We start from the raw sequence: 26129 nt of genomic DNA on the forward strand, positions 1-26129 counted from the left end.
CTTATTGTAAGTTGCTTCGGATAAGATAATCTGCTAAATGCCTATGCCATTGTAAGTAACTATGGACCCGCAACAGTCTAATAACGGCATGGCATCTGTGTCCAATCTTAAGACACTGATTGCGAGTCGCTATGTATGTTTGCAGTTTGTGACCATAGCCACACAAATCATAATGCCGAGTTCAGTGACAAAGCTGCACTATACAGGACCAATTTGGATGACATCATCCCTGCATTGACAAAGTGACTGCTTGTGTGGGGATGTCTAATAGTTGCTTGATGGTCTACCTCTCCCTTGGTCAGATGGAAATACTGCACATAAGTACAAGTTCAGTTTCATGATGTCATGAACATCATCATCATCATTTAGTCCAAACATCTTTGGGGTACTTTTTGTCATTGTACATTTTCACATACGTTACATTTGTCCCCTAGCTGCATTTACCCATTCTAATTATTAGGAGTAGTTAACACTTATGTTGCTATGATTTTTTCTCTTCAATGTCCCACGTTGCCATGGTTACCATAGACTTCCATGTAATTGCGCAATTGTGTAAAAAGTGCACGCCCATGCCTAGATGATGCACCACGTGTGTGCACACTGTTCACAGCTTTCAAACACAAAAATCCGCTTGGAAATCCGTTCAGGCATTCATGATTTATCAGCCATTATGTTTTCTTCAGATGTAAACAAACATGGCTGCCATGTTTGAAAGAATGGGTTGGTATGGGGGTTAAACATGCAATTTCGCGATCGCGATCATGCCTAATACATTTCTGGAGGTCCAAAAAAAAAAATTGAATTTTTTTTTTTTTGAAAAAATAAAAATAAATCAAAAACGGCCCAAACTTGGGAAACTCGGGGTTGGCACAGCGGTAGTACCTTTTCAAACTCGGGAAACTCGGGGTTGGCACCAGATGTGTTAAGTTGGCACTATTAATGCAGTGCCCGGGGAGCAGTTGGGGGTAAGTGTGTCTTGCTCAGACATAGACTGGACAACCCGGGGAGATGACCTTTCTGTCTGTTTTTCTATCGCTACCTCATGAGCTGTGATTTGTCTACTTTTGAGGGGCATACTGTATATCGTCATTGTCGGGTGAAAACCTTGTATGTCCAAAATCGTTTGTTTTGTATTTATCATTTTTTAAATGATTTAAACTAGTGAAAACAGCCGATCTGCTTGTAGATCTGCTGTTTTCACTACTTTTGTGCGACGGCCTTGTACGATGAAGCAGGGCTTTACTTTGCGGAAAAACATACACATTTGAAATTTGGAGATACAATGTTTTGGCCCGACAGTGACATACAGACAAATCCTTTTCTAGACAGTGTGCTATAAAATGTGCAGCGACAACAGAATCCGTCATTTTGATGAAGATTATGTCACAACATGGGAAAGAACTCAAAGGTTCTGTGCACCACAGCATCCATCCACCGGGCTGTTTATGCCCCCATGCATGTCCTCCTGTGTACAGCATGTTTACATCATCTTTTGTGCATTCAATATTTCACCTCCCCAGGCCCGAGGAAAACAAAGATGATCAGTGCTGACTCCTAGCATCATCACTGTGCCGAGAAGATAATAACACACGGAACAGGGAATAAATAAATGAACTCAAAAAGTTTCCTGGCATTGACAGTTGGCTGTATTTCTCCTCTAGTTGTCATTTTATATAACCGTGTCATTTTTTTTTCTTTTTTTTTTTGCACAATTCCACCGTGCATTGGCTCTGCTTGATTTGATTTAGGACCTGCACTTTCAAGGAAGTTGTGCTAAGGGTATGAGAGTTCACACTTCTTGCCTGCAGGCAATTGATTTTCCGAACTTGGTTTTTTAGTGGCGTACTGATACCAGAGTCGGGCTCTATTTTGTATCAGTCAAGGCCAGTGATACAAGCAACGGAGACCTAGTGCAATGTTATGTTATGCTGCTGACATTATGTTCCCAATTATACAGGTGTGGAAATCCCTTGGACCATATCGTCGTTGTCGGGTGAAAACCTTGTATGTCCAAAACCGTTAGTTTTGCATTTACCATTTAAAAATCACACCCGTGTGAACTGAGCGGTGGTCGTGGAGGCTGCGCAACAGCAAAACAAATATATATATATTGTGTGTGTGTGTGTGTGTGTGTGTATGTGTGTGGGTGGGTGGGTGTCTGGCCTGGCCTGGCCTGAACAACAGCGCCCCTCCCTTAACATGTGTGGTCACAAAAGGTACTACATACAGGCTACATACAACATACAGACAGACACGCATACAGACAGACAGACAGACAGACAGACAGACCCACACACACGGCCACGTATAGGAGCGTTGTGACCACCGCTCAAAAATGATTTAAACTAGTGAAAGCAGCCGATCTACAATTGTGTGCTTGTAGATCTGCTGTTTTCACTACTTTTGCGCGACGGCCTTGTATGATGAAGCAGGGCTTCACTTTGCAAAAGAACATACAAATTTGAAACTTGGAGATACAAGGTTTCCACCCGACAACGACGATAAGTATCCATACCCTTACAGGTCAATTCGTATACTCTCAAGAGTGAAATTGACACTAAGGATTTTGCAGTGTAAATCACTTCAAAATGTAATGGACTGTACTGCACTTTTTTCCTCACCATTTTTCTGTAGAATACCATATGACCACAGTAGCCTGCAGAGTCAAGAACTGAAACTGTGCTCAGCAGAAAAATATACATTGAGGGACTTCTTGCTTTGCACTTTCGGAAAGGTGTAATACCCTACAACAACTACTACTACTCTCGTACTTAATCTCAAATTCTAATTTGGCGATTACGCAAAAAGCTGTTGGCAGTTTGTGTTGAGACGCAGGGACATCAGATTACAGTTGCAAGTAGACATTTTTTAGGAATGAATAATTAAGGATACTTTTTTTTTTCTTTTTTTGCTTTACACGCTCCTTTGCTGGCACTGAGCTGACGCAGTCAGGAGTTATTATTATTAGAGTGAATTTAAGCAGCCCCCCCATCCCATGCCCTTGGCTCCAAACAGTGGGCACCGGGCTCCTGCATTGAGTTTGACAGCCTTCACACAATATTGTGCAAGGGCACTCCCTTTGCCTCTCATGCTGGTTAAATGTAATATGGCAGATGGATAGTATTTGCAGGGAAAAGTGGGGGTCGCACCCCCCACCCCCCTCTCTCTTTTCGGTCTCTTGCCAGCACCTCAGACATTTGCGAGGGGGGAGAAATATGTATCAAATTAACTGTGAGCAACAGGGCCCGCCGAGCACCCTGCCCTTGTCTTTTCAGCAATCAGAGCTTTGTTATTTTAGTCTCTCAACCAAAACCAAATTTGATTCAATGGCTTCAGCAATTACCTGCAATTTTCCGATCGGGTGCACCACCAGCTCTCGCTCTCGCTGGGCTGATCGTTTTTCGTTCGAACAGTGAGGGATTGTCCCGCTGGTTCTTCGCCGCCGCGTTTAAGTTGAGTGTTGCTAATTCATTTACGTCCACAGAGTGGCACATTTGGAAATGTTCACTTCTGTGCGACAGTGTGGAGGAATGTCTGCGGAGATTTGGTTTCTGTCTGTTTGTGACCTTCTGTGGTCACTTTGGCCCGCTGAAACTGGAAACCCCTTTGGCGGGCCGCGCCGCAGCAGCAGCAGACACCCCGACACTGACTGCACCCCTGCTTTATACATCTGACCCATATATTAATATATATGTCCTTTCAAGCCAATTCAGCTGAGAAAAATCTCAAGTCTCAACATCTGTTTCCATATAGGTGTGTTTTGCAGATTTCTATTCCATTTTCCATCGCCCCCCCAGCCCCCCCCCCCCCCCCCCCCCCCCCACCAGCCCCCACCAACTCCTCTTCCATTCCCCATCCTGAACTGAAGTAGCATAGGAACTGCGGGAGTTCAAACTTGACTCCAAAAATATTTGTGTGTGTGTGTGTGTGTGTGTGTGTGTGTGTGTGTGTGTGTGTGTGTGTGTGTGTGTGTGTGTGTGTGTGTGTGTGTGTGTGTGTGTGTGTGTGTGTGTGTGTGTGTGTGTGTGTGTGTGTGTGTGTGTGTGTGTGTGTGTGTGTGTGTGTGTGTGTGTGTGTGTGTGTCTCAGTGATGTTTCCCCTTCAGAGGCACTGAAGGAGAGAGAACTGCTTGCGCTAAAATGCTAATTAAGTGCAGTGTGGCAGACAAGGACACTTGAGAGTGTATGCATTAGCAAGTTTTAACTCCCTGCAAACCAAACAGTTTGTTCTATCCTTGCCTCAGCCTCCAGTGATGGTGGAAGAAACAACAGTAGAAAATGAAGTGGAAATCGACTTACTCTGGAGCGCGTGCATGCGCGTGTGCGTGTTTGCACGCTTGCCTGTGTGTGTGCGTGCGCGCACATCTCTTTGTTGTGCCCATGCTTTCATTACCACCATAACAGAATTTGTTGGGGGGGGGGAAGAAAGCATTGCTTCTTTTGCCGGAATGATGTTTTGTTTCGTCTTCCTAACAGAGGTAACATATGGTATCTGTAAGAGGGAGTTGGTTTGTGCTGTGCACTGAATTATTTTGTGGATTAGTACTGGCATTTGAATGCTCTTGGCTTTAAATCTTGTCTGTTTTAGATCTTAAGTACATTCCTTGGCATTCCCCTCTCCCTCTCAGGCTGGCCTCTTACCCTGGCCAACACATTGCTGGAACTCTGGAACAGTACAGGAGAGAGCAAAAGCCAGCCATTTGAAGACAAGAGCCCCCCGAAGCCCATCTCATGTTACCATGTTGCAAGATACCCTCTAATCGCCCCAATTCTTTTCACTGTTGTGATGCCAGCAACACTAACTTCTTATTTTGTGGTTTTGAGTTAACCACTCAAGCCCTATATACAGTACTTCAATGTACAGTACGATGACCAGTGGAAATAGCCAATCGCGATGTGACGCATCGTGAGCTTGTAGACCTGCTATCTTCACTATTTGTAATTTGTTTTAGAATATTGTTTTAGCTACGGTACATGCCCAAAATAGAGATGCCAGGTTGAACGTGGTTTAACCACTTGAACCCTAGCATCCCTATCCACGACTTTCCAACGCCCCATAGTGCATTGCGCAGATGTTGTACCGAGCTTCCGGCACCGCAGCTGAGTGTAATTTACAAGCTCACAACAGGTTGCATCGGCAACGCGACGTGAGCTTGTATGTCTGCTGTTAAACCGGAAGTGTGGTCCAAATAATTTCCAGTAAACTCCCGCGGAAAGAGGTGGATACATTTGGTGAAAATCTAAAAGTTTTAGAAAAGTGTAGATCCACATTTGACACGTACCAGTCAAAACTAGTTTCCCCCCTCCTCATGCAACTTAGTTTTTGCCTTTGCTCCTTTGCAGCGGAGGCATCCGGGGTTAATGTGATTATGTTCTGTGATGGCCGTACAAATTGCCGGCCGGGTGTAGTGTGTGTGACACGCCGCCCGAAGTGTTCTGCGGTTCGCCCTTAATGTCCCGTTTTATCCACGCTCATTAAGGATGACCTTGACCAGGTACGTTTTTTAGTTGCTGCCGCGGTCCCCCTTCCAGCTGCATCGCTGTTATGTCACGTGTGCCACAGGAGACATCCGCAACATTTGGAAAATATATAATCAGTTTGGGTAAATTGGGTAATATTTAAACCAGAGGAAGATTTTTTGAGAAATAAATGCTGCCGCGGTTAGTAAGTAATGTCTCGGCACAGTTGTTAAATCCAGGGTTTGTGGCACATTTATGTTGCCCTGGAGATCCTAGCTGACACGATACCGCCTTTCCCTCATCTCCAAGTGCTTTACAAGCTTACCCTGCGCCCCCCACCCCACCCCACCCCACCCCACCCCTCCTCCCTTAGTTTCCAGTATGGTTGGCCTCCCTCCAGCCCCTTCAGAAGAAGTGGATGAATTCCTAGATATCTGATAAGGTCCTCCCGAACATGATTCTTAATGTTAGCGAAAGAAGAAGAAGCAGATGCTATCAGTGCGGTTGGATTGCCTCGCAGTCAGATCAAACATATTGTGAAAGTGCTGGGAATGCTGAATCAGGCTGTGGAGGGATTTTCTTTTTCTTTTCTTTTTTTTTACCTCTAAAGTCCATTTGTTATCTTTTCCCCTGGTCTAATTGAAGGTGTTTTCAGATTAAACTGACTGTCTGGTGGTCCTGTTCCCGGATGTAGAAAACGATATTGGCGTCTAAAAAACTCCAATAGCACGCTAGCTTGGCATACCAAAGGTTAACCACTTTGAACCTGGCGTCTCTAACTTGGGCTGGTCATTATAGGTGAACATTTTCTAACATTTTCAGAGTCAAACAAAATAGCAGCTTGTAAAAGGCTGTTTTTGCATGACATCATTGTAAGACAAAGTGTAAAGTATGACAAGTGGTTAGTTAACCAGTTGAACACTAGCATCCCTATTCTGGGCATATCATACCAGTAAGACTCCTAATCGGGAGATAAGCGCCCGTCACGTCGCATACACAAACTTTAGAAGGCAGTCGTAGCCAATCAGGAGGGAATATGGGAAATGGGACAGATCCATGTTGATAACATGACTTATTGACTTTAGAGATACGGTGAACCGCTTAGCGTGATTTTAGGCCAAAGTCTGTAGGAGCAGTGTCCAAAAATGTGTTATGCAATAATCAGCCTCATGGTGGCGCTAGAAGAGGGCCATGTGAGAAATCAGGGGTGTGTGTGCAAAGTTTGGCATTGATAGGGGCAACGGTGGCAGAGATATGAGTAGGGCAAAAGTGTGATGTGACGGACAGACTGACTGACAGCTAGTGGAGGTTTTGATAGTAACTGCGACCTGACGGTCGCAATTCTAGGTGAAAATTTACAAGCTTGTAGTTTGGCTATTTTCACTATTTTGACATTGAACCGAATGTAGGTTTTAAGCGGTTAATATGAATGACCGTGAAACAACTGCAATTATAAATGTACCTTTTATAATCTCCCTTTGAAGCTCGTTTCAGGAATATAGAGTATCCCCTGAAAGCTTTTCTTGTTGTCTCTGTGGTTTTTTCTTTTCCCACTCACTCAAGAAGATACTTTGTGGCCCCATTACTCACTTACCTCTCTCTCTCTCTGTCCTCTCTCACTCCCTTATCTGGTAGAGCGAGAGCAGAGCCCCTGTTTTTGCTCTCCAGTGTGAAGGTGTGTTTGTGTGGATGTGGCTCCGTGTGTCTATTTGTGTAAAACAGCAGGGCCTCTTGGATATAAGGGGAGTAAAATAGATCTGGGAACGCCAGGGGTGTCGCACCAAATTCTGGGCCCTGGGTACAAGGATTCACTGTGGGGGCCCCCTGTGCTTTAACAATTGAAAAATAGCAGATATACAAGCTCACAGCGCGGCACCGAGTGCCACGCTGCGAGCTTGTAGATCTGCTATTTTTTTTTTTTTTTTTTCGTGAAAATCTTTGAATATTTCAAATCCTTCTAAGTTTTTTTTTTAAATGTTTCTGTCAGTGGTGCTCAAACCTTTTCATGTGTATTTGGCCATGGACCCCCATCTGAAAATATTTAGTTTCAGACTTTCAGGGACCCCCCACCAGAAGCAAAATTTGAGTTACAAATGAAATGTTAGCTTAAAAAATGCATATATTCAAAGATTTGCACACATTTTCACAACTTTTCTAAAATAGCAGATCTACAAGCTTGCGCTGTGAGCTTTTATATCTGCTATTTTTCAATAGCTAAATGGCTATAAAATAATTAAGGCCCCGATCCACCTTGGGCCTTAGTAACTCAGTCCCACTCCCCCCCCCCCCTTGTGACACCCCTGCTGGGAACGCCAGTGTAGCGTGCCAGAGGTGCTCTTGATGGAGCTGGGAGTCACACTGAGCTAATGAAGCTCCAAACCTCGGCTATCGATCCGACCACCGCAAAGGCGCTTCACAAAGATAACCGAGGCAGGGACCAGTGTGTGGGCATCACGCACACACTGATCTGTGTGACATCTAATTCTGCGTAATGAACCCGCCGCACCATGAGAGCATGATGATGCCCCCCCCCCAGCCTATGGTAATGACATAGGAAAGCACAAGGCAGGGTCTTTGTATGTGCTTTGATGGAAGCACTGTTAACTGAGCTCACCGGACCTCCCAGACAATAAGGAAGTCATTGCCGCCGGTACAAAGCTCTCTAGCGAGAAGAGAGAGCTGCGATACGATGGGGGCCGCTTGGACAGTAGTCTCGAATAGCCAGGCGATCAGAGATCTCCACCTGCTGATATGTGTGGGGAAATCTAAATTGAATGTAGGCGGACAGCTGCTGAAGAACTTGCGCTAACTACAGTACTCTGAAGACTAGTTTTGCCAAACACTATTTTATTTTTCATATCTGCCACCAGGAGGCCGACTTATGTAAAACATTTTTTTTCCTATTATTCCTTGTGATTTTATCCAAAGAAAACATGCAAATCCGTACACAGTATCTCTATAGTCATGTGATCAAGACGGATCTGTCCGATATTTCATATTCCATCCTAATTGGCTAACATTGGCTTCCAAAGTTTGCAGGATTGGTCCATTTTGAACAAAATGACTTAAATCATGAACGCAGCTGGTGATTACAGATAAATTCTGCACCCACATTCCCACTAGGTCAAGGAACAAATGCCACCCTTTTCACATTGAAAACATTATAGCGCCACCAGCAGGTTGATTTTTTTCAAACAAATTTTTGGAACAAAATGCCTCAAATCATGCATGCAGTGTCACATTGCCGTTAAAGGCCAATGACGACATGACACATTTAGCGCCACCATGACCTACCTGACCTGGTGGAGACCTGTGCTCGGAAGAGCACTGCTTCTAGTTATAATATATTTTTTCACATGGCTTCCACCCAGTACTATTTAATTGAATTTAGATGTCACCAGACGTATCAGCAGGCGACCGGCGACCTCTGATTGTCTGGATACTTGGGACGTAATTGGGCACGAGTGTTGTAGGTACCGTATTTCCACTTTGCTTGGAGGTGGCGTTCATTTTGTGTGTGTGTTCTCTCCCATCATTCCTCTGAGTAATGGGAGGTGTCGAGTGAAAGTGTCCTGATACAGTATTCTAAACGCACCCCTCCCCTCCCCTCCCCTCTCCCCCTGCCCCTCCCCCTGCCCCAGCAGAATTAAAATAGAACCTAGGTACAAAACTGCTTTCTTCCCATGACCACCGCCGCTGGTGGCACAAGTGAAAATGCCCTTCCCAAAATAGATCATTTTTACCCTTCACATGTCCACTTTTATTTTCGGCCCCGGTGACATCATGCCATCCATCACACCCAGGCTCCTCAGACCTGAGGAGCCCTAGGACAAAAACACAGTGATACAATGCGGCGGCGAGTGACAGTCCGCCGCCGCTGCAGAATGAGACCTCTGTGTGGTTAGATTACCACAGTCCTCTCAACTCACACTAGCATTTAGACATCGTCTTTGTGCAAGTGGTGTGCGAGTCATTCCTCTTTTGGGTTAACCTGTTTAGACCGGGACGGATACGTATTATTATTTTATGCTTCAACTATTTCAAACATGCACAAGAAGTAGAAGATGGTAGAAGAAGTAGAAGAAGATGCTTCAACTATTTAAAAAAATAGCAGATCTACAAGCTCACAGCACGACCCCGAGTGCCCCGCTGCGAGCTTGTAGATCTGCTATTTTTGAAAAATTGTGAACATTTGAATTTTGACCCGATTCTTTAAGCGTCTTCTAAATTCTTCTAAGGTTTTTTTTTTTTAAAAACACATGTTTCTACGTCAGTGGTTCTCAAACTTTTTCATGTCAAGGACCCCTAGAATTATATGTATTTGGCCGCCGACCCCCATCTCAAAATATTTTGTATCAGGGACCCCCCAGAAGCAAATGTTTGAGTTACAAATGTTCACTTTGAAAATGAGATATTCAAAGATTTGCAAAAATGTTCATGATTTTTCAAAAATAGCAGATCTACAAGCTCGCAGCGCGGCACTCGGTGCCGCGCTGTGAGCTTGTATATCTGCTATTTTTCAATAGTTAAAGCATTCAATAAAGGCCTAAATGGATTAAGCGCTGAAAATGGACGCGTTGCTCTTCCAAACGTCTTCCCTCAAATTACTGCTCGACATGGCCAGACATCGCTTCTTATTATATCGTTTGCCAGGAAAATGCATCTCTCCGAGATGTGAATGCCTTCATTAAATGTTTGGATGGAAATTGTACAAAGTGTACCGAGAGCACTTTGATCACCCTGACCTGGAAACGTGATCATTGTCCCCTTCACAAGGCTCCCTGACACCTGGGGAAACCGTATCTGTTATTCTCGACACATGATCCATGGCCACAGCGCTAAAGACTTAACTTCTCATGTTTCCCCTGTCCGCAAAGTCAAGTCTGCCGATGGGAACTGGAATTTCACATGGCTCAGGCTTCTGGTTTTGTCTGCCCACAAGCCACTGGAGTCACAAAGTTTGGGAATTCAATTGAATGAAAAAAAGAAAAAGAAAAAAAATCATCTGACTTGTTTTATGAAAGGGATGCCACTGGCATTTTCTGTTAACATAACATCAAACACACCCACACACAAAGCAATTCCTAACAGAAGACGTTTTACATGGGTGATGGATTAAAAATAAAATAAATATATAACAGCTGAGACTGCATGAATGCATTCTTTGAGGAAACTCGAATTGGGAACTTTTCAATATCTAGAGATTATATAAATGATGTACTTATAGATATTGTAAAACAAGTCATGAAGATTGAGTTTAACCAGAAATCAGCTTAGTGGTTTTTAAACACTTAAGCCTTATGTTATACTTGTGTCGCACGGTGACAATAGTGCATCTACAAGCTCAGAATGCATCACAATGCTTTGTGAGCTTGTTATCGTCTATTTTAGCTATTGGAACATTTACAAAAATGTCTGCCTATAATGACATACCCAACATAGGGACGCCAGGTTTAAAGTGGTTAATTCTCCTTCTAGAAAAAAGGGGGATCTCTATCTCTGCAATCCAGTGTGATCATACAGTATGTGTGCTGGCAGTGATAGTGTTGTTGGAGGTAAAATTGCACAGAGCCAGTGTGTGATCAGAGAAGCGAATGTGGCATGGCTTTTAAAGTTCACCACCCCTCAGGATATTTGATCAAGCCACGGGCCTTTGATCAAGAGGCAGCATTATGGTAACCGTGACAGTTTATTTTCGACTACAAAAAGGGCCATTTGTGTCAGAAAACAATCTCCCTTCCACCGACACGTTGGCACATTGCAAAAGAAAAATGCCAGGGTCAATGATGGGCCATTAGCCTGGAGTGAGTTCCTTTTGTGTTCCGCAGGCCCTTTCAAAACACCTCTCCTCCGCAACAGATGGCACCATGACATAGCAACCCACGGGCACTGACCCAGTCCGCAATGAAAGACGTTTCCCCCCCAAAACCACATGACATGCATACTGTAACTGTAAAGTAATGATGAGAGAGTCTCACTGGAGCAGTGGTTCTCAACCTTTTCAGGCCGCGACCCACAAAATAATCATATTTTAACTGGCGACCCCCCCACCCTGACAAGCACTAAGAGTTGAGGCGTTACATTTCGTATAACATGGTTCTATTGTGAAAATAGCAGCTATTGTCACAATTTCTGTCTCTAATATTTGGCTATATGGCCAATGTTTAATTTGTCATTTTAGAGTTATTAAAAAGTCTTAAAATTGCCACTTTAGAAATGTGTAGATACCCTCTATACACTTAAACCTTATGTTGGTTTGTTTACTGTGGAGTGAGAAAACAATGTTGCACATTAAGTTAATCATCTGGGGACCCCCCAAAATAATTCGGGGACCCCCCTGGGGGTCCCAACCCACAGGTTGAGAACCACTGCACTAGAGTGAAACACTCCAATGAATTTGTAAAAACCACTGGCGTCGTTGTAATACATTGTACGTTTGATTGACTTACACAGCCACCCTAGATTCATTGGTATTATATTCTATTCTTTTACACGAAGGTCGCTCCTCCATTCCTGCAAATGTCATACGTGCTTAAACGAGAACTACACTGTTGGCCACAATGGAAGCTTTTCAGCCAGATTAAATGTATCACCATGCTGAAATGTCCCCCACTTCCCCTCCCCTCCCTTTTACCCTGCCCCTATTGTGACACAGTGGTTTTATAGAGAAGCTTGTTGCTGAAAAACAAGGTTAAGAAGATCAGTATCAAAGGAGGAGTGTTTTTGTGCGGTTTGCAGGAGAGTCTCGCGTCGGGTTTCAACCTGAAACACAAAGGTGTTTTCTTACCTGATTTGTATTCATTCACACAATGAGTGGACCTGCCTCTCTTGTTTCCAAGTAAGGAGAGTCCAGACGAGACTTTTGTTCCCCCTATCATCGGATACGTGCATGTGTTGCTTCCTTCAGTACAAGCCTTGGACTCCGGCCACGAGCTTTGTCCTGGATGGATTTTTTCCTGCCCCCCCTTTTTTTCCTCCCTTGTACATGTTTCCAAGAACCCGTTTGAGATAAACGCTCCAAGTGAGCTATACGACCACCGTTTGTCTCTCATGTTATTTTAATAACACCGCACCGTGTCACCCCCAAAAATCGCCCTGTCAGAATCCAAAAGCCACAAATTAGCAGTTTTATTTATCCGAGGTGGGCTTGCCTGTACGGTTCAGTCCATTTAGGCCCATGTTCCGCTGTCAAAAGCCACAAAACGATGCCGACTTGCACAGAAGGGCCGCGGGGATCGTTTTTTTCTCAGGGCAGGGGCAATCAAAACCAGTGGTGTAAAATAACTAAGTACATGTACTTAAGTACTGTACTTAATTACAGTTTTGAGGCATTTGTACTTTACTTGAGTGTTTCCAGTTTTCAGTACTTTTACTTCTACTCCACTACATCTCGGATCCAAATATTGTACTTTTACTCCACTACATTTATTTGAAAACTTTAGTTACTAGATTGATTGATTGATACTTTGCAGATATAAATGATTATATTATAAAACATACATTCATGCACTTTAGCCCTATTCTATACCTTGGATGTTTAAAAATGGCTGATCTACAAGCTCACAACGTGTTGCGATGCGAGCTTTAGATCGGCTATTTTCAAACATTTTGTACTTTCACTTTTGGTAATTTCATTAAATGTTGATGCCAATACTTTCATACTTTTACTCAAGTACATTTTGAATTCTGGACTTTTACTTGTAACGGAGTATTTCTACATTGCAGTATTGATACTTTTACTCAAGTAAAAAATGTCAGTACATTTTCCACCACTGATCAAAACCACTAGAAAACATGATGTGAGTTGAATACAGGGCTGTCACGATATGACATTTTACATGACGATTAATTGTCACTCAAATAATTGGCGATTAACGATTTAATTGTGTTTTTGTCGTTGATAGTTGGCTTTTAGGCTTTGAAGTTGCATTTATGGTAGATATGACACATAACCTAAATATACAAATACATTACTGACATATTTGACAACTTACTACTTAAAAAATAACATTGATAGTGGAAATAGCCGATCTACAAGCTCACAACGCGTCGCGATGCGACGCGTTGTGAGCTTGTAGATCTGCTATTTCCACTATTTCTGACATTTTTCAACATTCACGATTATGACGATTATGACAAAATAATTTCGATTAGACGATTATGTAATAATTGTGACAGCCCTAGTTGAATATTGCTTCTCTCGTTTTTCCAGGGATTTTTCCTGACCGTGTCTCCGGAGTCCATCCTCAAGGTGGCCAAGCACGCCTCTGAAAACAACAAGATCTTCTGCCTGAACCTCTCGGCGCCGTTCATCAGCCAGTTCTTCAAGGAGCCGCTGATGAAGGTCATGCCGTACGTCGACATTGTGTTCGGCAACGAGACGGTGAGTGCAACAAACAACACGGCCATTTGTCAGGGCCTTCAGGAGAGGTGTACCTCTGCAAAGTTCAAAACGTGTGTGTGTGTGTGTGTGTGTGTGTGTGTGTGTGTGTGTGTGTGTGTGTGTGTGTGTGTGTGCGTGTGCGTGTGTGTGTGTGTGTGTGCACATGTGTGAGGGGCTTGAGTTTCTTAGCCAGAAAAGAAGGGAGTGCATACATTTAGAACATGGGTTTTCAACAGGGGTTCCGGGACCCCTAGGGGGTCCTCAGAGTTACTACAGGGGGTCCTCCAAATCTTTGGGGGCAGCATAGCTCAGGGGTAGAGAAACCGACATTAGAGCATGAAGGGTTCCCAGTTCGAATCCGGGCTCCACCTGAGTTAATGTCGAAGAGTCCTTGAAACTCTGAACCCCTAGTTGCTCATGGTGAGCAGGTTGGTGCCTTGCATGGTTTCCTCCGCCATCGGTGTATGAATGTGTGTGTGAATGGGTGAATGTAATGCACAATCTATGTAAACACCTTGGATAAAAGCACTATATAAATGCACCATTAATCACGTACCATTTGAGTGATGGGACGTTTTTTTATCCTTTTTTTTTTTAACCACTTGTCATGCACCGTAGTGTCCATATTCTGAGAACTTAGGCCAAAAATAGCAGATCTACAAGCTCACAACGCCTCGCAGATCGGCTATTTTTTAAGTTTATTAAGTATTGACGGTTCAAGTGGTTAAATATCTGAAACCAAAATACACTGATGATTGTGCTGTCAAACAATGAAACTATATGGAATCTATGAACAGGTTGTTGGGGTCCCTGCTTAATCTCTCTCTCAACTAAGGGGTCCTTAGATTCTATCCTCTCACCTTGTTGAAAGGGAAATGAAATGCCCTGTCTGCTTTTTTTTCCTTCTTTTTTTTTAATCCATGTACCCATTTAACATTTCACTTAGCCCAGCGCCCCATAAAGAGATGGATAAGAATTAGCCTGGTAATCATTCATCTTAATCGCGTCACCGTTTCATGCCAGTTAATCTATTGATTTTCCCCGGCCGTGTGGAAGTGAGTAGCTGGTTGGAGGTCAGGCCGTGGTCACAGTGCTGCGGTGCTGCGGGGAAGTATCGTCTAACAGGCCGGCGGGGCGCTTCACTTCGGGGGTACCGCCTAGACCATTTAGGCCTAGAATTATTGAATGCTTTAACTATTGAAAAATAGCAGATATACAAGCTCACCGCGCTGCGAGCTGGTAGATCTGCTATTTTTTTTTAATCGTGAAAATGTGTGCATATTTTTCAATATATATTTTTCAAAGCAAACATTTTTTACTCAAATCTGCTTCTGGGGGGGTCCCTGGAACAACATATTTTGAGATGGGTGTGTGCGGCCAAATAAATGTAATTTTGGGGGTCCTTGACATGAAAAAGTTTGAGAACCACTGATTTAGAGGAAGGATTTAGAAGTCGGGTCAAAGATCGGGTCAAAGATATTCAAAGACTTGCACACATTTTCACGATTTTTCAAAAATAGCAGATCTACAAGCTCGCAGCTTGTATATCTGCTATTTTTCAATAGTTAAAGCACAAAACAATGGTTAAAGTGGTTAGATTCTAACGCGACTCGGGCGCGTTCCCGGTATTTGAGGGCTAGACAAACTATACCTCTGGGGGCAGATCTCTGGACTGCACTCGGCCTCCCCACTGCTAAAGCTACTAAACAGAGCCCTTTCTTTGGGTTTAGAGATGGGGTCCACAGACCGGGACAGAATTGGAAGAAACTACTCAGCATTTGAGGATTTATTGCTGTTGCTGACTTCAGCTTTTCCCCTCTCCTTTTCTCTCTCTCTCTCTCCCTTCCTCCCCATAAGCTCCACAAGACCTCCCTTTTGCATATGCGCCCCCCCCCCCCTCTCTCGATCTCTCTCTCTCTCTCTCTCTCTCCCTAATTGCCGTGAGGAACGATTCTGTCTCCTAAACCGCAGAGTACATTTTGCAAACGTTATGTATTTTTTCGGGTGGGTGGCAGCACTGTAACTGTTTGCTTAAGAAGTTTGCTCACACCTCCACGTCATTACACTTTAACTCTCAAATACCGGGAACGCGCCCCGAGTCGCGTTAGATTTTAACCACTTTAACCATTATTTTATGCTTTAACTATTGAAAAATAGCAGATATACAAGCTCTGTAGATCTGATATTTTTGAAAAAACGTGAAAATGCGTGCAAGTCTTTGAATATCTTTGACCAGATTTTTGACCCGACTTTTAGAGGAATCCTTCCTCTAAATCAGTGGTTCTCAAAGCTTTTCATGTCAAGGACCCCCAAAATTACATTTATTTGTCCGCAGACCCCCATCTCAAAACATGTTGTTCCAGGGACCCCCCAGAAGCAGAGATTTGAGTTGCAAAATTTTGCTTTGAAAATTTTATATTGAAAAATGTGCACACATGTTCACGATTTTCAAAAAGCTCGCAGCCAGCTTGTATATCTGCTATTTTTCAATAGTTAAAGCATTCAATAATTCTAGGCCTAAATAGCTTAATGACTGGGGATAATTACAACGTACGTTTGTTCAAAGAGATGATCTTTTTCTGAGGCTCTGTGTCCGGGCTCGCTTTCGGGATTCAAGTCGAGCAAAGAACGGCGAAACAGCCCCGGTTTTTTCCCAGGATAGTCAAATGGGATGCTAAAGCCAGGGGTGTAGTGTTGTTTATTTAAGAACCGGAGTGTACCTATAATGCAAGCATGTGCACAGTGAAGTTGAGGCTTATTTATGTACACGTAACCCCTGTTGGTAAGTTTACATACTGTACATATAGTATGTCAACTATCACTAACCACACAGTCACTAGGATAGACTGACTTCATGTTCAGTCTCAACATGAGGACATTATTTGTGATTAGGGATGGGATGATAAGCGATATTATCGTTTATAGTGATAAAAAACACTAATCGTATCGTGGAGATTTAAATTATCGTGATGTCGTCCTCCGTCATGCACTGGGATCAATTCACCTTTTATTTGCCGAGCTGCATATCCGCGTTGCAAACATTCCGCCCCAGGATAATGGATGTTTGGGATATTTTGATTATCGCGATAATATTGTAAATCGCAATTTCTTTGGTCACAATAATCGTGATATGACATTTTCATCCCTAGTGCACACCTTGACAAATATGAAAACATCATTGGTGACAACGCACCTTGACAAATATGAAAACAACCCGCCTCATCTTCATCTCTGCCTGTCTGATGGCATCTATACAGTATGTCCCTTCTCTGGTGTGGTTTAAGTACGTGAAATAGTTGTCAGCGGGTGAATGTCACAGCCGTAGATAATCTCGTGTATTTAAATGAAAAGGTCTGTTGTGTTACATCATGTAACGCTATCATCACTGATAGTTAGCAAGCTGGCATTAATAGAAGCCGAATGTGCCTCTGTGCTGCTCAAAGGTTACCTGCAGCTACCATCAACTCTGAAGGTGAATTGTTTTCTTGCATGTTACTCAATAATGCCTGAGTGGGGAATCGATTAACACACCTTGAATGTCAATATAAAAACGTTCAACTTTCCGAATTTCATCTGTTACTATTGGCTCTCTTTCATGACATTATGCTTGGCTGATGATTGTATATTCAAACGATGAAAACAATTATTTCAGCCAGATTGTGCAAGCTGCAAATATTCTATTTGCTCACATGGTGGGGAAAAAGTGGACTATACCGGCGTTCTGGGGGGGGGCGCTTCGGCAGCAGTACACCCCAGGCTAACGGCCCTCAAAGCAGTGGCGTCAGTTCAGCAAAAGCTAGGGAATGGCAAAGATGGAGCAGAAAAAATTGGGTTTTGACCGGTTTTTTTCCACCGGGTTTCTACAGTTTCTTGGGCTGGATATGGCAGCCTGGAACGGTTGTTCAAGGGCAGCTAAACTTGGCTGACCTGCGGAACCTGGGAATATACCATTCTGTCAAAATGGGGAGAATACAAGTGTGGAGAATATAATTATAATACCTTGTTAAAGTGACCATTTTGTTAAATATTGCATTTGTAGTTATTTTACTGTAATTTGACAACATAATCACCAGCACAGATAGACAAAGAGACATTCATGGATTTATATTTAACTCATACAGTGCCATCCGGCCACAAGGGGTGCTAGAGTGCCAGAAATTTCTCCATAGACCTTCTTTATAGCTTTCGTCGACCCTCTCCCAACTGCCTTGTGTTTTCACTCCAGTCAATGCTATGGGTGTCGAGAGGAGGAAGCTAGCTGACACGTAGCCAAAATGCTAACCCCTTTAGAAGCCCGATCTAAAGCTATTTCAGCCGCAAAAAACTTTCTCTTTGGGTCTGGGGACACAATCCGGAGAAAATCCTGTCTAAAGATGTGATTTATTATTGGAGTGGGCGGCGCGATTTGGCCGTTAGCGCGAATACGGCCCGTGGATGGCCGAGTCTAAGTCCCGGCCAAGGATGGACGTCTAGACCGGGGCTTCATTGAGGCCTCCGATAAAATAATTAATTTTATTAAATATCCCGGACATGTTCGGGATAGGCACCCTGGAATACGTCGCGCCGCCTACAATGAACATTGGGTGAACATTGGGGGGGGTCTAAACTTTATTTTAAACCATTTTCAATGGAATAAATTGTCGGAGCATCTAGCGTCTCTCGTTGGTGAGCGCTGGGCGAGCCGGGACCACCCACGTTGCTCCAAGCAGCTCGGGGTAAGTAAAATAGCAAATAAAAAATTTTTTTGATCCCGAATATCCCGAACATGTTCGGGATAGGCACTTAAAGGGTTAAAAGTAACTTTTAGGTCCCCAGGCACAGTGGTTGAGAACCACAGATCTATGGCACCACTGCAGAGTCCAAAGTGTTTTGACTTCTCTTGGCCTCCGCAGTAGTAGGACTAACAGAGAGGCGCGAGCCAGAGTGACTGTTCATACGGCGAGGCCCTTGACCCCCCGTTGTGTTGCAGCCCAGAGCAGGTTGGCGGTCATGCAGCGTTGCAGGGTGAGTGACAGACAACAGGACTGCCCCAGCCACGCTCAGCCACCCCCACTCCACCCCACTCCACTCCACCCCACTCCACTCCACTCCACTCCACCCCCACCCAGGGGCGTAGCACCAAATTCGGGGCCCCGGGTACAAGGATTCACCGCGGGGCCCCCATGAATGTTCTTCATAGGGGGAGGGGGTTTAACCCATTTAGACAGGGAGCGCATGATTAGGCATTATTTTGTGTGTTAACTATTGAAAAATAGCAGATATACAAGCTCACAGCGCGGCACCGAGTGCCACCGCTGTGAGCTTGTAGATCTGCTATTTTTGAGTCTTTGAATATTCAAGTCTTGGATATATATGTTTTTATGTCGGTGGTGCTCAAACCTTTTCACGTGAAGGACCCTCAAAATTATTATGTATTTGGGCACGGACCCCCATCTCAAAATATTTAGTTCCAGGGACCCCCCAGAAGCAAAATTTGAGTTGCAAATGCTTACTTCAAAAATACATATATTCAAAGATTTTCACGTATTTTCACGACTTTTCAAAAATAGCTTCTTAACACCTTCTAAGCCAAGGGGGGCCCCTTAATGTTAAAACCGTACTATATCGCACATCCCCCCAGGGACTCTCAGCCAGGCCGTCTATTCCCGGACTTTGTCTTTAAAACCGGAATAAAAGCTTTTGATCCGAAAATCGGCGATCGTCTAACCTTCCCTAGTCACCACTCGTGCACTGATGGCTCATGCAGACCGTGCATGAAGCAGAGGTGACGTCAGCGCCTCTCCTTCTCCAAGGCACCTTCCACCCATCCGTTTACTGTCTACACACTCGAGCTCCTCCTGCAGCCATGCTTGGGGCTATGCTAGCGAAACTTTTCAGTTCTGTTCTTCAGTCACACATGGACTATTTGCGGGGACATTTACGTGAAAGGATCGCGCACGCGAAACGCACGGGGACATCGACGATCGGCCAAAACCCCCATTCTATCCCAACGGAGATCGAGAAAATCATGGTGAGTTACTGGCCTGGGGGAAAAAAAAAAAGAAAAAACAGCGGCGCTGTTCAAGATGGAGGGGCTGCGGGGTCATGTTTATAAACATAATATTATGTCTCAGATCACAATACAATAATAGAAATTTCACGGCTAATCTACCAACCACCATTCTATTTCGGACTGCAACGTGTTAAAAAGTGCCGCTCTGTGAGCTTATAGATCTGCTATTTTTCAATAGCGAAAGTATAAAACGATTAAGGCCCCTCCACCTTGGGGCCCTAGTAACTCAGTCCCACTTTACCCCCCCTTGTGACGCCCCTGCCCACCCCATCTCTGCCCTCTCTCTTGCCTGGATCTCCCCCTCTGGTGATGGATCAGCTTGAGCCCATGACGCTCTCATAACAAGTCACTGACAGTCAGGATCACACACGCTGACTCCCGTAGCCTCGCGGAATATGCTGTAAGGGAAGGGCTAATATGCTCGTCTGTCTCCTCCCCTCCCACAATCATAACAGATGAAGTCTCCTGTTTTGAGCTCCCGAACTATTTTGAGCTCACGCTGAAATCGCTGATACGGAATTTATGAAAGGGTTGATTACACTTAATGCATATATCTACATGGAATCCTGATTGTTCAATATGACAAATAGTCATTTAGTCAAGAAAATTACAGTGACAACCACCCCTCCCCCCTTCTTTCTTTGAAAATGAAATGCCTCTTTCCAAGTCGGTAATTTAATTACCAGGATTAGGATCTTATTTCAGTCACATTGCGATTCTCTTTTGATACATGGAATTTCTAAAATTATCCCACAAACACCACAGACTCCAAAATGTCAATAGCATGCCGTGTTTTTTTCCTGCTCTTGTTTCTTCCTTTTGCTTGCTTCTCGCCCCTTGCTTTCTGATGTTGAAATGTGTCTTGTGCTTTTTGACTGAGACGACCGACCGCCCTGGGTAATTCTGCTGTAACTCGATCCTGCTGGTACTTGTTTGAAACCTGGCATCAGCAGGCCTGCCTGCCTGCCTGCCTGCGTTGGCCTATCGGCAGCCTCCTGCTTATATAACAGTCTCCCATCCGTCCTGTAATTACTGCCTTTTTGGGACATGGTGTAGTGTCTGCTCCTCTGCTGTCAGGGAGGTGGAGAAGGGCTAGTGACGCTGTTTCTATGGCGCTGGGTCCTTCTGAGCGAGATGGCTGCACGGGGACGGAAGACTCTGTGAGGCTCCGAGACATCAGACGCTACTTCACTTAATTGGCAAACATGTCGTGTGATAACCTGGGAACAGCACAGGCCTAATTGAGTCCTCCCTTGCCGTCCTCCTCTGACTACCTGACATGGAACCCAGGGCATTACATTTCCCTCCATTTAATGGCCACAGTTAATTAGGCCCGAATGAGGGAATCATTACCGCTGGAAAAACCACATGCCAGCGGATTCGCCGATAAAATTAGCCACAAATTTGCTTTTGCCATTTGAGCGTCGCAGATAAAAACCGCACAATGGGGGTAAAGGATTGGAGCCATTACCACCGCGGATTTGTTATTGTGGAATTTTAGACATATCATAGACAAATGGAATGATTAATTGAGGCTGAATTAATCACGCTGACTGACTGTTCCATATAAGCCAGGATTCACGACTGCCTCTCGATTTAGATCATTTCAAGTAATTGGACCTTTTTTTTTATCTGGGCAGCAGGAGCAATGGTGAGGCGGTTTAAAAATGTGCTTTCCTAATAAAACGGTAACGCAGATGAGAAGCTTGAGATTTCTCTTTTTACCCCACAGCCAATTGTACTACATCCTACCTACCGCCCCCTCTCCGTTCTGCCATTGACATTATATACTGTACCACCACCCCCATACAGGAGCTCTGCACGCCTTCCACTGCTGTCCAATCCGTTCAGCACCTCCATCCTCTGAGGGAGCTTATTTATGTGGGTCCCTGGCCCCGTCTTCCAAACCGTTGTAATTGAATACTCGATAGGTGAGCCATTTAACAAAAGTGGAAATGGCATTCAGCTATGTATTAATGCACTTTGCACAGGCAAAAGGAACCATCATCATTCCTGTGCTCAAGCTGTTTTTTTAAAGAGCATTTAGCCCGCCTGTTCCCCAGGCAGTAAAAGCCAAATGACACAGATTTTTGTTCTTCCCTGATACTTTTCTTGTGTGTGTGTGTGCTTGTTCCTTAGCTACTATTTTGTGCAGGATATCTTGCTTATTTTCCCATCCGTCCCTCAGCACCTTTCCTTTCCGTGATCTGTGGAAGGATGCAAGCAAACCTCTACAGAAGGTTATTGTCATGAAGAAGCCCTTCAGGCATTTTGGCTCTGGGCCCTCCTTTTCTCCCATCTGCATGCATGCGTGCGTGCGTGCACACGCACGCGTGTGTGTGTGTGTGCGTGCCCGCATGCGTGCACGTGTGTGTGTGTGTGTGTGTGTGAGGTGGCGGGGGGGGGTCTCTAATGATTTTCCAGGACAGACTGAAGTGGGTGTGTGTGAGTATATCGTCGTTGTCGGGCAGAAACCTCGTATCTCCAAGTTTCAGATTTGTGTGACGAAGGCACGAAACCCTGCTTCATCATACAAGGCCGTCGCACAGAATAGTGAAGACAGCTGATCTACAAGCACACAACGCCTCGCCGTGTGCTTGTAGATCGGCTGTTTTCACTAGTTTAAGTCATTTTTTAAAATGATTAATGCAAAACCAACGGTTTTGGACATACAATGTTTCCACCCGACAACGACGATATGTACGCTTGTTGCGTGTGCGTGCGCAGATGCACACACATTGCATGTACGTGTGCCTGTTTGTGTGCATGGAAAAAAGGCCCCGGCAGAGATACATGGGCAATATGGTGTCCTTTCTCAACAACATCTCTCCCTAGATTCGTCATCTGGGTCTGCTGTGTTTGTTTGACGGACTGCTAGGACGCCTTATCTCCGTGGCAAGGCCTGTGGCTGTTTATCGCGGCGGTGACGTGAGCGGGGGGACTGTGGAAGTGCGTGTGCTCTCTGCTGTCAGTATGTGTGGTTGATGGCAAGTTCACTAAAGACCCCTGAGGGTATGAGAGGGGTGTTCTTCTTGCAAAGAAGGAGGAGAAAAAAAAAGGAAAAAGAATTTCCCCCTTGACAGCTCACCCACAGCGGACTGGAAGAAGATGTGTTCTTCTCACAGTAGCTTGGGGAAAATATCCCGTCTCTCTCTCTCTCTCTTCGCCCTAAAACAAAGAGATGTGGGAGCCAGATTAGCGCATTACAGAAACGGCTCTCCTTCTAGCTCTCTCTCTCTGTCTCCCTTTTCCTCCTGTCAGAGCTGTCTGTAGAGGATGTGAAGAACATGAGACATTAACCTCCATGCGTTTATTCACGAGGCCCCCACAGGCCAACTGTGGGGATGAACGAACGCAGACGAACAGTTCTCTAAACCCCAGTCAAGCAGAACAATCAGGATGTGTCATTGGGAAGGAACAAACGAAACGGAGAAAAGAAAGGGAAGAAAGACAAAAAGCTGCATTAGATCCTGAACTCCTTTGTGTCTTTTTTTTGCGACTGCATTTCTAATTGAATCTACTGTCTCCCCGCGCTGAGTCACGCGCATTCCGTCAGCGTACGATAGTACATTGACCTTCAACGTGATGTACAGTCAGTGACTCGTGTGATGAGTCATAGCGCGCCGCGCATTAACCGAGGTGAATCGCTAAATGCGAAGGCTGCCTTGTTTTTTTTTAATTGAATACTAGATCACACGCAGCGCCGTTACAAGATGTTACAGCTGTTAAAATTAAACCATCAGCCCTGCTGCTGCTGCGTATCCATCCACCCGGGCTGCAGAGTGCAGACTTTGAGTGTGGTGGTGCTGCTGAAGAAGCGATAATCCATCCAACAACTACATCTTTTCCTCCATTCTCCATTTCCCTGGCTGGCCTGTCTTGTTTGAGAGTCATGGTGGCGTTTTGGGAATGCAGCTACGGCTCCCGCCAGAGACTGGCTAACCACTGTAATTGTGCCGCGCCGAGGCCGCCTTCCCCCCCCCAACCCCGGGACTGAACCATGAAATATTTGAAAGTGCCGGGGTTAAAGCCTGGTGGCGGCAGGGGGGCCCTTTCACAGTGTAACATGAAATGGGAGAGCATAGAGCATCTTTAAGCCGTTTAGGCCTAGAATTATTGAATGCTTTAACTGTTGAAAAATAGCAGATATACAAGCTCACAGCGCGGCACCGAGTGCCGCGCTGCGAGCTTGTAGATCTGCTATTTTTGAAAAAAAAAATCATGAAAATTTGTGCAGATCTTTGAATATCTCATATTTAAAGCGAACATTTGTAACTCAATTATTTGCTTCTGGGGGGGGGGGGGGGGGGGGTCCCTGATACAAGATATTTAGAGACGGCCAAATACACATAATTCTAGGGGTCCTTGACATGAAAGAGTTTGAGAACCACTGACGTAGAAACATGTGTTTTTCAAAAAAACCTTAGAAGGATTTAGAAGACACTTTTTGGGTAAAAATCGGTTCAAAATTCAAATGTTCAAGATTTTTTTTAAATATAAATAAATATAAAAATATTTAATAGTTAAAGTATAAAATAATAATACGGACCCGGACTAAACGGGTTAACAAGGAGGCGGATAGAAAGCCAGCCAGCCAGCCAGCCAGCCATCCAGCCGTCCAGGCAGTCGGCCGGGCAGACAGACAGGCGATCAGGGCACACGGTGGAGTCCTCTGAAGGAGAATAATTATGGATGTAAGAGGAGATATTGCGCGGGGAGCAGATCAATAGTGCCCGTGCTCGGCTGGCGCTGAGGCCAGTGTATTTCTGTCACAGTGGGAGCGAGTGCAGGATGTCAGCTTGTTGCCGGAGTGACTCGTAGAAGTTTGAACACCGTGCGGCCGCCTCTCCGATACCCTATAATAGCCCTCTCGCGCCTTTTCCTGCCCCTGATCCACCGGAACGTGGGTTTTCCGGCTTGTTTGCCTACTACACACACACACACACACACACACACACACACACACACACACACACACACACACACACACACACACACACACACACACACACACACACACACACACACACACAGACAACCAGGGGCAGCACAAGTGGGGGGCGGGGGGTAGTGGGACTGAGTTACTAGGGCCCAAGGTGGAGGGGCTTTAATTATTTAACTATTAAAAAATATCAGATATACAAGCTCACAGCCATTTTGAGATGGGGGTTCGTGGCCAAATAGATATCATTTTGGGGGTCCTTCATATGAAAAGGTTTGAGTGCCACTGACATAGAAACTTAGGTTTTTCAAAAAACCTTAGAAGGAACATTTTTCACGATTCTTCAAAAATAGCTCTTGTTCTTCATAGGGGGAGGGGGTCCCCCTATGAAGAACAGTCATGGGAGCATGGGGGGCCCGCGGTGAATCCTTGTACCCATGGCCCAGGATTTGGTGCGACACCCCTGGCAGACAACCGACTTTCTCCCCGATCCTCTTATCCACATCGAGTTGGCCGCGAGGACGGCCCTTTTGTCTGCTCTTATAAGCTTTTCCTGCAATCCAAGGGATGCAGTCATGTTTTCCAGCATCGTGCGGTGGACTCCCCTACTGTATATCCTCACATCAGAAAAGGACTGGGAAGAGAATACGGTGTCCCGCACACTTGGGAATGATTTTCCAAAATGACAGCGATACTACGGCATTAACGTGACCATACTCGCCCCATAATACCAAGTAGATTTGTTGTGTGTCAAGGAGCAATGATGGAACCTTTTCACGCATGTTTTAAGGAACCCCACTTAGCCCCAGCTGCCCCAGCGCGGCTTCCACTTGAACTGAATGACTCGGTTGTTTTTGTGACCTAAATTATTGTGGGCCTTTTTGATTGCATCACGCCCAGTATTTCCTTCTAGAAAAAAAAAAAAAAACCCTGTGGTTATTTGCTTTTCTTTTTCTTTTTAGTACTTATTTCCCCCTCTCTCTGCTGCACCTATCACATGATATCTGTGTGTGTGTGTGCATGCATGTGAAAGGATTTTTATGCACGTGAAAAGATTTTTTTAGCTAAAGCACTTGGCAGGAGCCGCCCTGTCTTCCTTGCACAGTAAAAATCAGCATTAATTTAACTCAGAGAGTAGTGCACAACCAAATGGACCCGTAAGGGTATTTCTGAGGATTTCACTGTCTGTGTGCAGCTCCCCCCCCTCCCCCCCCAATCTGGCAACGGTCCAGCCTGCGCCACATCAACAGATAACACATTGGGCATCGTCTCAGTTTTTCATAGAACCAATTT

General features: G+C 44.7%; 1 protein-coding gene across 1 annotated transcript in view; it reads left to right on the plus strand.

Moving 5' to 3' along the window:
• The window catches only part of adkb (adenosine kinase b), a gene marked incomplete at its 5' end in the record, with an annotated part of 165196 nt that overhangs the window by 103510 nt on the left and 35557 nt on the right, over positions 1 to 26129 (plus strand). Inside the window, one exon of the mRNA XM_080748188.1 lies at positions 13672 to 13842. Coding sequence (XP_080604314.1) covers positions 13672 to 13842 — 171 coding nt within the window. The remainder of the gene's footprint in view (positions 1 to 13671; positions 13843 to 26129) is intronic.

Source organism: Nannobrachium achirus (genome assembly GCF_963921795.1).
Source record: "Nannobrachium achirus genome assembly, chromosome: 18".
NCBI lineage: Eukaryota > Metazoa > Chordata > Actinopteri > Myctophiformes > Myctophidae > Nannobrachium > Nannobrachium achirus.